Raw genomic sequence first — 14269 nt, 5'->3', positions numbered from 1 at the left:
ATGGGGGAGAGGATTGGAAACTTGATCATCAAGGTGATATAGATCATGTTATCAATTCAATAAGTGGTTCGGATTTGGTTGTTCGAGTCAAAGCAACAAGAGATAATGTACGAGGTTGTAACGTATTAAAAAAAATAATCTAGCTACTCTGTTCCTTTATCTACATGGTAATAAGAAATAAAAAAAAAAGAAATAATCTAGATACTCTGTTAATCTCTGTACATGCAAGAAATAAATTTATATTTTTTAAAAACATACATATAAATGAATTCAACTATATATTTGTTTAAAATAAAAATTAAATTCATACACACGAAAAAAAAATCTGTGAACGTGTTAACAGACTTGCAGATAGGAGGTACGCGACACAACACAGGGGTTCGCGAATCGTGGGTTTTTTTCGGAGGTCAGACAGAGACAACGGCTCTTGCGTAGGGAAACCCTAATTCCGATGGCGGCTGCAGCGACAGCGAACGTGGTGCCCGCGGGGAGGGCGGCACGGAGGACGATGGAGGATGACAAGTTGGTCTTTGAGACGTCGCCTGGTGTAGACCCGATTATGAGCTTCGATAAGATGGGAATCAAGGATGATTTGCTTCGTGGAATCTATGCATACGGCTTTGAGAAGCCCTCCGCAATCCAGCAGAGGGCCGTCATGCCTATTATTCAGGGCCGAGACGTCATCGCACAGGCACAGTCCGGTACTGGCAAGACCTCCATGATTGCCCTAACTGTTTGCCAGACGGTCGATACAGCTAACCGAGAGTAATTTTCCTCTCTAGTATTTTGTTCCTTTTCCTTTATGGTTGTGAAACCCTAATTTGTTGTTTGTACTTTAAGTTTGATGTTTGTTAATTGCATGGTCCTTACTTTATTAACTCAAAATCAAAATTATGTGGGGTTTTACTGTGAGCGTTTCCTCCGAATATTATTATGTTGTAGTTGTGAGAAATTCAGTTAGAATGGCACCAAGGTTGTGCAATGCAATTATAACCATCTATATAATCCACTCAATTACAATAAATTAGGCCCCTGCCCCTTGGCTCATCCCTACGATGCTACGACAAACCCAGTACATTCTGTCCTGTCAGTTTGAATAACTTTTTCTAAAATGTGCTAGTAAAGCAATGTCTTTGGAGGGGCTCTTGCCCAACTTGATTACGGGGCTTCTAGTGGAGAACCTGATTTTGATAACCTTAAATGTATTCCTTCTGCTTTTATGACTTTTTAAACCTGGTTTAAGTATTTTACAATTTGTACCCTTCAGAAAAGTAATTTAGAATTTGAGGTTTTGGCATGGTTTAGTCTGTAGAGAACAGGGATGAACAGAGGATGTAACAATATTTTGGGTCATGCAGCTTAATGTTAAATATGTTTACATGTCTAGTAGGCTCAATGTGAAGGTTCTTGCAAAAATAGGTGGAGAAGGGCTTCCATATTCCTTTGTTGTTATTTTATGATTTATCACTCAAAGTATGTCAGTCATTTTTTAAGCAGGTCTGAGTATGCCAAGAAAGTAGAAGCAAGTCCTTATGGTCCCGTGTTTTGCTAAATTATGCAGGGTCCAGGCCTTGATAGTGTCACCCACTAGGGAACTGGCATCTCAGACAGAGAAGGTAATATTGGCGATTGGCGATTATATTAACATACAAGCACATGCGTGTATTGGTGGAAAAAGTGTGGGTGAGGACATTAGAAAGCTAGAACATGGAGTTCATGTGGTATCCGGAACTCCAGGCAGGGTATGTGACATGATCAAGCGGAGAACTCTACGAACCAGAGCCATTAAATTATTAGTTCTGGTGAGTTCACGATTTCCTTAGTCTCTCTTTCACAGAGTCTTTTTCGTTCTGTTTAGACATCTGAATCACTTTCAGAAAATTGTGCATTTTTGTTCTGTTAAGACGTGATTTATATGTTCGTTTTTGGAAGACTGGGCTCAATCTATCCTTAATACTTTGTAATTTGGATTTTCTGACAGGATGAGTCTGATGAAATGTTGAGCAGAGGTTTCAAGGACCAAATTTATGATGTATATAGATACCTTCCCCCAGAGCTTCAGGTGCTCTCTCTCTCTCTGATTTAATTTTTGGTTGAATTGGTGGCTTGTGTCATTATTTTTTTAAATCACTGCCCTGTTTTAATTAAAATGAGGAAAGCATCCGAGGTTATTTATTGCTTTTCTGTCCATTGTGCTTCTGTGTTTAAGGAATAATGATGCTTTTGCCACTACATTCGACTTATCTATGTGTGAATATCATATTATTTTAGTTTGTTGGTTACTTGGTTTGTTTTCTTGTTTGCTATTTTCTTACTTTGTGCTGATCGAAAAAGCAGACTTTTCAATGGTTTAAATTAAAATTTTCTTTCCGAGGAAGTGTGTGTTTTACTGGTTTTGTTTTCTGTTTATATATTGTGCTCTTCAATCAACCTTTCCCATTGTACTTGTGCTTAGAGGTTTTAACAGAGCATGGGAGTTCGTAGGTTGATTCTTTTCTGAGCTGGTGATTTTGTGCAATGAAATTAAGTTATTTTTTATTTACATGCTTCTGTATAAAGTAGTTTTGATGTTTTTGACAGCTGAAAGTTGTGTGAAACTTTGTTCTGCATGTGGTGACTGTTGATTTAAAAAATTTGGAGCCTTTGTCACAGGTTGTCTTGATCTCGGCTACCCTTCCACATGAAATTTTGGAGATGACAACCAAGTTCATGACAGACCCTGTAAAGATCCTTGTGAAACGTGATGAGTTGACTTTGGAGGTAATTAATGATTTGAACATATGTTCTATAAGCTTACTTTGAATGCAAATCTGAGATCCAAGATAAACTTTTCTTTACTTCTGTTTTATTGATGACAGGGCATCAAGCAATTTTTTGTTGCCGTGGAGAGAGAGGAGTGGAAGTTTGATACTCTCTGCGACCTTTATGATACCCTTACAATCACCCAAGCTGTTATTTTTTGCAATACCAAGCGTAAGGTAATAATACTCTTTGCTATTATTATCTTCTTAACTCTTTAGTAATGGCATGGATAAATAGAAAACATCTTCCATATGGTATTGAAGACATTCTGATTGAGATTTAATGTACCTAATTGAAATTTGGTACTAAATTTACATATTGGATGGAGTAGAAACTATATGTCAAAGAATTCACATGTTTTGCGTATTGTAAAGTATTCATTAGAAGTGTTATATAATATATTTGACTTAGAAAAGAGTGCTTGAGATTTTTTTTCTCTTTCTTGATGTATTGTCTTGAGAGTAGCTATGTGTTGCTTGTATGCACACGGTTCAATATCTTCCTTTGAGCTTGAGCAAGATTCCGGTATACGATGTGACATTACTTATATTTAGGAAATAGAAGATATTGACTTGCTAACTGGGCTATGGTTGGAAAACTGAGAGAAAAAGTTTACGTTAGTGAAGCAAGTGTTCTTTTGTTGAGGATATAATGTTGCACGGCCGCACGGGTTAGGGAAGGCAATATTTTTCATGGATTTCTTTGACATCCCGTTGTCATAGTTTTAATTTTTGGTTTTGTGTTGCAATGATCTTGGATTTGATTTTGTATTCTAATCTTTGAATTATTAAAATTCCCACTGGTGATACAGGTGGATTGGTTAACTGAGAAGATGCGTAGCTATAACTTTACCGTATCATCAATGCATGGGGACATGCCACAGAAGGAGAGAGATGCCATTATGCAAGAGTTTCGGTCTGGGGCAACCCGTGTCTTGATCACCACTGATGTTTGGGCTCGGGGTCTGGATGTCCAACAGGTTAGTCATTTTTCCCCCCTTTTATTTTGCCCTCTTTCCTTTTTTCTTCTACTCCTTAGTTGCACCTTAAAAGAATTTCCTGATGGCCTCTGCCAATCTGCCTTCTTTTGCGATAACTGGTGTTGATTGGCCTTGTCCTGATAAGGGTGGCCTTCAGCCGTTCAAGGTTTTTCAATTGATTGAATTTCTTAAGAAAAGTGGTGTAACTTGTAAGCCTTGAGAAGTCTCGTGAAGAAGCACAAAATTTATGCGCTCCAGGAAGCTCTATTTTACTGATGTTAATAACAATTATTCAATTATATAATATTGTATCATTGAAGTTGGATTAGGTGGAATTCTTTCAGCAGTGGATTTGTTTTCTAGATATATTTGATTATGAATCTCAATTTTATGACTTTGTGCTTTGCACGTGCAGAGGTGTTTATTTGTGCTCGTGTAGGCTTCTAGAGGTTTAAAGCATTTCCAATATAAGGAGGATGTATTAGGATGGTGATGTCTAAGCATGGTTCTTACTTCTGTGAACTTCTCTTTGTTGTACTGTTCAGGTTTCTCTGGTGATCAATTATGACCTTCCCAACAATCGTGAGCTTTACATTCACCGGATTGGTCGTTCTGGTCGTTTTGGACGCAAGGTATGTATTATCGTTTTTAATTCTTTTGAAATGGTTCTCGCACTTGTGAGTTGCTTCATGTGCTCCTGTCACCTATAAAATCTATGGGCTGATTTTTCTTTCATGATTGGGGAATTGTGGCTTTTACAATGTTTTGCAGGGTGTGGCTATTAATTTCGTTAAGACTGATGATATCAAGATCCTAAGAGATATAGAGCAGTACTACAGTACCCAGATTGATGAGATGCCAATGAATGTTGCTGATCTGATATAAATGTTGCTGGTGATCACTTATAACTGTTAAGTAGATCGAGGGTGATGAAGATTTGTGTGGTTGATGTTTGCGGTTGCATCATCGTTTTTCTTCATTTGAAAGCATGGAACCTTTTTTATGTGAACTTGTGATCATATAATGGTCTACCAACTTCCACAATTGTCTGCTAGCTTCACTTTAATACTCTTCTTATCAGTGCCTCAGAGGTTAATGCCGCATTGTTTGCTAAATTAGTAAATACGAGTGTCATAGCTCATGTAAAGGTACTTCCACTTCTTTAGTTGGATGTTATTTTTGGCAATGTGATTAGAGTTGCACGTAGTGTGTTCCTGTTCCTGCTTATCCAGAAACAATGTTACTGTTTTGATTCGTCTAATTTCCAGTACGTTGAAAATAGAATAATGTAAGTTACACTTCTCAAACAGTCTATAACGGATGTTGTCTTTGGATAATAATACATGAACATCATATCTAAGAATCATCACAAGCAATAAGATTGTCCTCATGATTAATTATGTAAATCTAGATTTGATTAAGCCACACTTCATTTTGTAGTTTATGTCAACATTTTTGCCAAGGATTGAAAGTAAGATACATACGCTCACATATGAATAATCATAAGCAAACACAAACAAAAATGTATGATATCCTTCATCATCATCAAAGCCTTTATCCCAAAAGTTTAGGATCGACTACATGAGTTTGGATGATCTCCTTCAAAAAGTGGAAAAAAAAGTCGTGATGAATTAAAATACCTGTTGAGAATTCTGGAAATTGGAATCAGCCAGCCAATGCTTTAATATTTTCCCACAGCTTTCTTGACCTTATTACCACTAAACACATACACTACACTACTAGTAGTAAGTAGCAGTAACAAGTTCAAGAAAGCCGTGGAAAAGCATGCAAGCACCACCACCCTCACCACCTCCTCCTTCTCTTCATCTTCTTCTTCTTCATGAGAGAGAGAGCTAGTTTCCATCATCAAACAAACTAAAGAAGTTTCATTTTTATTTTTTTGTTGGTCTTGAAAATTGTTTGTTTGTGGTTGATTTTGTTTTCCATAGAATGAGGGAAGAGAGGGACAAAAAGGGTGCTCTGATATTGGGATATTGACTAACTGACTGAAATCATGGATTGGCGAACACGTTTGAACTGAATTGAATAGGATCGCGCGGCTGCTACAGTTCCCCATGACTGGACTTTTTAGTTCCGATGACAATGCGCACCGTTTCCGGCCTACCCGCCGCGTTTTACGCTTGACGATTCCTCGACTCAGTCTTTGCAGTGCAGGTGGTTCCGAGTTTCGCTGCTTACTCTTATCCTCCAACCACCCCTTTCTTTTCCTTCAAAAATAATAATCTTTTTTGTTTTTTACTTTCATTTTCTTTAAAATTTGATTTCATTATCTTTTTCTTCGGATTTTTGAAGAGTTCGTAAGAAGGTTTGTTAGGTAAGGTTCAAGAGTGTGGAACATGTGAAGTCCACAAATCCCAACTATTGAGTAATGATAGGGATCCCCACAACTCTATTAAGTAATGATAAAGATCCTAACAGCTAATATTTCAATTATCCCAATTGCTGAGTTGTACGAGCATGATTTCACGTGACATCATGTGAGACATGTGAACTCCGCGAATTCAATTGAATCTTATGTGTCCAACTCAATAGTTGGGATAACTAGGATCCACGAATTCAATTGGATCATATGCGTATAACTTAACAGTTGGGATAACTAGGATACCAAACTATTGGATGTTTATCATTTTTCTCTTCTTTTTTTTAATCGAGAACAACACTATAGTTTGTCATTTGTATATTCGAGATGAGTCTAAACTCGGGCAGTCAAAGCTTGCGTGCATAAAAGTTTTTCAGTTGAACATTGTTTTTAGTGAGAATTGAACGAAGTATCTCCCAAGTATATAGTTTTCCCCCGACCACTAACTAATGAGTTGGCTGGAAATTATGTTTCTCTTAAAGACTTGCCAAAACATTTGGAAGGAGTGTTCACCTGCAGTTCCTAGTAATGAATTCAATTCTTATGGTAAATTTTTGTGGGCAAACTTTTGAGGGGTTAAATGGTTGTAGATAGGGATGAACAAAGAAAATTTTCAGAAAGACAGAATCCAGAGATATAAATAATTCTTTGGCATTGACAAAAGCATCACAAACTATGAAATTAGATGAAGAGTGTGAAGGAAAACCAACTGATTTACAACTTCTTGAACATAAATAAACTTTCCTGCTATCAATCCTTCATTTTAAGCAAACCCAGAAAATCCAATACATAGAAGCAAACAACAGCAGAAGAAACCATAAGCTGTATTTTACAAAAACCATACCAAACCAAGAGTAGCAGTATTACTAATTAACCACTCAAGAAGCCATCAACCTTGGCGTTAACCGATCGAGATAAGAACTTCATGCAGAGAGGAGGCTGAATATTTAACAGGGAGAGTACAGCAGCAGGAATTCCCCACAAAGAATCACCACAAATCAGCCCCGACGCCACCGCTGGTGCAAAGTCAGTGGCCTTCTGTTTGTTCTTATACTCCCACAGAAATAGAATCAGACTCCCAACACACATGTCAATGGCAAAGTACCCACCAAGGTAGAATGGAATAGCCAAACACATAGGACTAGGAACAAACCTATAGAGCTTGTATTTGGTTTCATAGCGCTGTAAAATATCGCGAACAAGGTTGATAACAATGGCACCAAAGAAGAATCCAATCGATAGTGCAAGGCAATTCTTTGGAAGCTTTGAGACACCCTCTACTCCAAGAAGGGCAATGCCACGATAAATTTGTCCGTAGGGTGCTGGATAGGTACCGTTGGGGTCTCCAATCGGATAAGCTTTGTAGAATATCCAGAAGACTATAGGTGTTTGAATAACACCCATTGCAGTACCACAAACTTGGCTAAAGAACATAGAGCGAGGGGACGAAAGGGTTAGATATCCTGTCTTGAAGTCTTGCATTAGATCAGATGCTGTGGAAACAATGCTCATCATCACACCACAAGCAGCGAGACCAGCAAGAACACCACCATGCTCGAGTCCAACCCAAGCACTGAAAATGATGATTGCAAACTTTCCATAGTTGGAGGCGAGAGACCAATCAGAGAGGCCACATCCATAGGCATTGCAGAAGGCTAGAACTGGAGCAATTGCATAAGCAACCAATATGTGATACCATTTTAATCCAGGGAAAATTGTCGGCACAACGAATACGCAAATCAAAACAAGAACAAGGTACCCTAGACCAGCTGCCCATATTGGTATCTGGTCCTTCAAGAAGTACTCAGTTCTTCTTTGTTCATCATAGTTTACTATCTCAGTGCTATGGTCTGAAAATTGAGGATTAACGGTATTCTCACTGGATTTTTGAGTTGCAAGACTGAATAATGTTTTGATTAACATCGATACTGCATGGTATAGACCATCACCAAGCATCGTAGCAATAGCGATAAAAACCTGTAAGACGAAAGAATTTGATAAACGGTTAGGGAATCATAAGGAAGGTTGAGAAAAGGTGTTTATTGTGATCAGGAAAGGCAATTACCCTGTATCCTTGGATGCCATGGAGACTGCTACCACCTAAGCCAGCTTTATACCAGCTACCTTCCTTTTTCTGAATCAATGGCCACATGATTCCCCATGAGATAACAGCTCCAAGAAGCAAAGAAACGTTTACCATGTAAGGGCATATCATTCCAACCCCAACATATGTTGATGAGAAATCAAAGTAGAACCTGTTGAATGAAATCAATCAATCAATCATAACACATTGATTATCAATAACATATGCAGCTGTGTGGTCTAGCATGAGAATATCAACTCTTAGTATGAAAACAGAAATTTCAATACAATTCAACTGGGAAAAGAAAAGTCGCTAGCAAAGAGGAAAATGAGGGAAGAAAAGACTTACCTATGGGCATAAGCTTGTAGACCAAAAGTAGGGAAGCTAGCAAATCCACAGTCATCGCTAGCCGTAAAGAACCATTGGAAAAACGCAAACAGAAAGCTAATAGCAAAGGTCTTAAACAGCATAAACACTTGCTTCCTGTATCCATCACATTAAGGAATTACATAAGTACAGTAGATGAAAATAAGAATTAACACAATTTACACTATGAATTAATAAAAGGAATGCATATATACTTTGCTAGCTTGGCTCCTTTGGGTGTATGGAAACTGTTGATTAGGTATGCAGTTGCTGTTCCACTAGGATAAGTCAACTTGTACTTGAGGATCATCATCTGCAATTCATTTCAATTCATGCATTGAAATTAAATTATAGTGTAATTATCTCAAAGAGATGTTAATTGACACAAATATATACATATATTTATTTTCATGTATCTATTCTCACCTTTCTGAGGGGCACAATGGAAAACAAGCCAACAAAGCTGACAACAGCCAGAAATCCATACATCCAACCAAGGGAGAGTGCCTTCACATTATTTGGGGTGTTTCCTTCATCCAATTGCGCCGCGACCTTTGGACTCATGCCCAGCAAGTAAGAAGCAGTACCACCTATAATTCAACAAGCTAGGGTTAGCACTTGGATGGACAAGCAGAATATACCAATATAAGTACTCAATTGAAATAGTATCATATTTTTTGGCAATTAAGATTTTATTTCTTAGTTTTAGAAAACCAGTAAGAAAAATTTATAAACTCCTACATGCAATGTCATAGCTTATAATTTACAGATTATAAGTAAATAATCCACAAATAATATCAAAAAGGTCTCTACTTGCTCTCCTCGTCTATACATTTTTCGACTATTTGTTTCAGTTTGAGTGATAATTTGGGATTGATTTATGAGTGTATATTGTGATGTTGCAAAAAACCACCAAATTTGTGCACAACATTCGATAAGAAAATCCATCAACATTCAAAACCCAGAAAATTTATACAGAAAACAAGATCAAAGTGACAGAAAACATACTGCTAAAAGCAATCCCAGAAGAGGCAACGACACATGTTTGGATGACAGTGTTTTCCTGCCTTGTGAAGGGCTGTTTCAAGAACCCAACTTTCCCAAGAAAAGTAGTCCAAGACTTGAGGATTGCGAAACCCAATAGACCAGCAGCAACGTTGAGAGAGGGTATAACACCAGTTGTCAGATTAAGCTTACACACAATGAAATTGAACACAATGCTTAACACAAAGCTTGTGACCATTGCCCTTAAAGTGATCTGCTTTGTCCATGAAGGAATCTCTGTGCCCTTAAACGCATCCTCCACCATTATCCGCCCTCCTTTTCCTCCTCCTCCTCCTCCATCGATTCCATCCACCGTGTTTCTCTCCAAATCTTGTTCTCCATGCCTCCTCCTCTCCATAGCTCTCTCTCTCTCTCTCTCTCTCTCAGTTTTTGGATCTCTCTGTGAAACTCTTGATCTTCTCAACCTTGTTATGAGGTATTTGTACTCGGTCTCTCTCCGAATCCGAATCCCTCGAGGATCCTAGCAGTTGCTGACTTGCTTAAAAAGGGTACCAATAAATTGCCAGCTATTACTGATTCACAAAAACCCAAATATATGGGGTATCATTCAAAAGTTGAAAACTTTTTATTTAAGGATTGAGAGAGTTTTTAGTGCAAAGTGTGCAACTGTTTCATACAATTTCACAGGGTCTCAACTACTATATATAAGACAGAATTCGACTTTATTAGGGAAACTCAATAGCTGTCGTATGGAATTCTTCTTGGATCACAGTTGTCATATATGATACAGAATTTATTAGTGTTTATCTCCCTATTTTTGGTCATTCTATTTCTATCTAAATTCTAAACAAGAAGGAAATTAAAATTACAAAAATAAAGATAGAATTCAATTTGAATTTTGAAATATTGTTTCCATGTGTATTTCAACAATTGCAATACTAATTCACTCCATGAATAAAATAAATAATATATTTATCTTATTATGAAATAGTTAATTATTTAAAACTTGTCGTTAGTCATTACAAAAACGTTTTTCTTTTTATTGCATGGTTAATTGAATCTTAATTATGTGCAAACTATAAGGCAACCAGCTGTCTACAATATTAGTCCATACAATTAAATTAAGCTACTAAATACTAATATATGATACCATAATTAATGGCTTAATTGCTACACATTGCTTTAATTATGGTTTATCAGCTTATTTTTGGATGTATTTGATTATGTGATTATGCCAAATGACTAATGACAATGAAGAACCCACCTGAATCTATAAAAAGAAGGTCTTGAATTCAATGGTTTTTGGGTGGGTTGATTTTCATTATGGTCAATGTACGTAGTGCAATTGTAAGTTTGTAACATGTGTCTATTATGCGTTATCAAAATACTAAGTTTTGACGGGTATTATGATTATAGAAATTTTACAATATATGTCAAGTATTGGTAATAGTGATTAGTAAAAATAAATAAATAAATAAAAACTAAACTAAATATTATCATATAATGTGAATATAATTATTAATTATTAAACTATAAGGGTAACCAATCCGGTCATATGTAAGATATTATTTATTTTGTTTTTTGGTTACATACTTTTTTGTTAGCTGGAAATATTGCCCTTAATTATGTTCCCATGACAGCAGTGTGAATTGAAACCATATCTTCTGAGAAGGAGAACTTAATCAATCAATAAATAATTACCTAATTAGTATGGATTGAAATTCACAGACATAGGTAAACATTTGTAAAGAATATATATATATATGTATGTATGTATGTATGTATGTATGTACATGTATATGTATATGTATAAGGAAACTGTATGGGACAGACTACAGAGAGTTATTGTGTTTCTACTTTCTACAGTTCATGCATGTAAAGCTTTACGGTTTATATGACAAACGACAAATTCTGAATTGGTCATGTTCATTGCATGGCGTGTGCATGGTGTGTTCCAAAATATTGGGTAAATATCTTTTAAATTCATAGTGTCTTGTGCTGGGCCATATCTTTTAGCCCAAACCTAATATACCTGTATTCAAAGGGTAAACTTTATTTGCACCTCATTAAGTTATAGACGGTAGCACTACACGTCCATAAAGAATTCATCCATAAACTTACATAATTGATGTGGCATGCCACATATGCAAGCTGACATGTCAATTTCAAAGAAGAGAAACAATACCTAATTTCACTTGTAACTATGCGTGACAGAGACATCATTTCAAATTTCGAGAACCCTCACCTCCCAAATCTTTTTGATGAAGCTCGAAATCCACTTCCCAGATCAAAAATCCGTGTTTCGCGAGTGATTGAACTTCAAATCGGAGGCAACATTGAAGAGAATATTTCGACAATCCGTACTTGTTCAAGCGACCTACGTGAGGAATTTGGTTATCTTCAACCCATGAACCAATAGCAACTTGATTGGTTCAAAGAAGCAAGTTTAGGGAAAACCATTACATTGCGCTCTTCTATGGATCCTATTTTGAGCGTTTATTGATTTGCATGCTAGTGTGATGACGTTTTTCTTATTAATAGGTTTTTGATATCAAATATTTTTGTGATTTTCATTTCTTAAAAATGATATTACGAATATTTCAACATTCTTATTTTGCTTAGTGCAATCAAAATGATATGATTACATTGTGACCATTTGCATCATATTAGATAGGCTCTCTGGCCAATCAAAATGATATATTACATTGTAACCATTTGCATCATATTATGTTGTGCCTTGTTCAAATGGGACAATGTAACTAGTTATAATGTCCAATAGAAACAGCGTAATAAGACATTGCCTCCACTTGACACAAAACATCTCAAAAAGGGATTGTCTTATTACATTGTCAAGTTGCAACAGTGTAACTAAATATCAATTTTCAATTGAGACATTGTACTACGACACTTTTTCCATTTTGGACGACTCAAACAAACTTGACAGTGGCTTATTACACTGTCAAATTAGACAATGTAACTATTTACACTGTCCAATTGAAATAGCGTAATAAGACTCTATCTCCACTTGGGACAGAACATCCCATAAGGGGATTGTCTTATTACATTGTCTAGTTGCAAATAGCATAACTAAATATCAATTTTCAATTGGGACATCGTACTAAGGCACTTATTTCCATTTTGGACGACTCAAACAAACTTGATAGTAGTTTATTACATAGTCAAATTGGACAATGTAATTATTTACATTGTCCAATTGGAATAGCGTAATAAGACATTATCTCCACTTGGGACAAAGCATCACAAAAGGGGATTGCTTTATTGCATTGTCTAATTGCAAATAGCGTAACTAAATATCAATTTTCAATTGGGACATCGTACTAAGACACTTTCTACATGTTGGACGATGCAAACAAATTTGACAGTGGCTTATTACACTGTCAAATTAGACAATGTAACTATTTACACTGTCCAATTAGGACAGTGTAATAAGACACTATCTCCACTTGAGACAAAACATCCCAAAAAGGGGTTGCCCTATTACATTGTTTAGTTGTAAATAGTGTAACTACATATCATTTTTCAATTGGGTCATCGTACTAAGACACTTTCTCCATTTTGTATGATGCAAACAAATTTGATAGTGGTTTATTACATTGTCAAATTAGACAATGTAACTAGTTACACTATCCAATTGGGAGTGGTCTTTCATGTGCAGCAAATCAATGACCATAACCCAAGGTGCTCGTTAGTCTTGTCTCTTGCACCACCCCTCACACAAACCTAACAACCGGTGGTGGGCTCATCCATCCATCTCAAAATCAACTGCACACCCCTCCACCCACTTTAAGCCAACCCAACCCTAGCATCATTCAATGATGTCTTAAACATCACCAACCACCCCATCACCTTCTCCTCCTTCTCCACCACTTCCTCTCCCCCTCTTTTTTCTCCTTTGCTATCGTGTGCCACCTACTTTATATTCCAACCTGGACCATTACTACCTCCACCGCAATCACTTAGTTCTTTCCTTATCTTTGTCAAACAACTTCGCCATCCTCCACCTCTCATTACCCTACTCAGTTATTGTGTGGTGCTAATGTGAGAGAGAAGAAAGAGAGAGTTGTAAAAGTAAAAGCATAACATGATGAGAGAGAAGGGAAAAAAGTGGTTAAGCTTTTTAAATTTTTATAATTCAATCTAGGTGGCATCCTGAGTTGGCTTGCCACCTAGATTATGTAAATTTATGGACGGAAAATTTATGAACATATATCATTTTAGATTTATAAATACACTCCAACTTTGGTCAACTTACTTTTGACCATATATTTTTCTAGGTATTGTATTTCTCACACCTTACCCCAAACGAAACCTTAGTGAGCTGAGACTTGTGACATTCAATTCTTGATCTAAACCTTCCCCGATGTCCTTTGCCTAAGGAAACTCGTATGGATTCTATCGAAAACAACAAATCAATATTTTTTTGGGGATAGACTTGGAGCGTTTCATCTGAAGCATGAACATAATCACCTTTGTTCCGAAGGCCTAGAGAGTTCCTTTTTTTTTTCCAAATGCATATCTTTAAGTGACCAAAATGAAATCTTTGGTATTTTTCAGTGACCAAAAGTTTAATTAACACTTAGTTTATTTAATGTAGGAGTCACTTAAATTTTATTAAACTTGGACATTTAAAAAT

The 14269-nt window shown here is 36.5% G+C and overlaps 2 protein-coding genes across 2 annotated transcripts; one reads left to right on the top strand and one right to left on the bottom strand.

Moving 5' to 3' along the window:
- The first annotated feature begins 451 nt into the window (after positions 1-451).
- LOC119995684 (eukaryotic initiation factor 4A-3-like) lies at positions 452-5001 on the top strand. The gene is made up of 8 exons (XM_038842188.1): positions 452-765; positions 1562-1802; positions 1982-2062; positions 2653-2760; positions 2859-2978; positions 3614-3781; positions 4327-4413; positions 4553-5001. The coding sequence occupies exons 1-8, from the start codon at positions 452-454 to the stop codon at positions 4664-4666; spliced, it is 1233 nt and encodes a 410-aa protein (XP_038698116.1). The 3' UTR covers positions 4667-5001.
- Positions 5002-6796: 1795 nt separating this feature from the next.
- Positions 6797-10293, bottom strand: LOC119986608 (probable metal-nicotianamine transporter YSL7). Its single transcript, XM_038831247.1, has 6 exons — positions 9619-10293; positions 9037-9200; positions 8826-8923; positions 8593-8727; positions 8227-8416; positions 6797-8138 (listed from the first exon to the last, which is right to left on the bottom strand). The coding sequence occupies exons 1-6, from the start codon at positions 10010-10012 to the stop codon at positions 7032-7034; spliced, it is 2088 nt and encodes a 695-aa protein (XP_038687175.1). The 5' UTR covers positions 10013-10293; the 3' UTR covers positions 6797-7031.
- Positions 10294-14269: the final 3976 nt, after the last annotated feature.

This window comes from Tripterygium wilfordii, chromosome 3, assembly GCF_013401445.1.
Source record: "Tripterygium wilfordii isolate XIE 37 chromosome 3, ASM1340144v1, whole genome shotgun sequence".
Classification (NCBI taxonomy): domain Eukaryota; kingdom Viridiplantae; phylum Streptophyta; class Magnoliopsida; order Celastrales; family Celastraceae; genus Tripterygium; species Tripterygium wilfordii.
The sequence above is the reverse complement of the archived record's forward strand: the minus strand, read 5'-3'. Positions and strand labels throughout refer to the sequence as shown.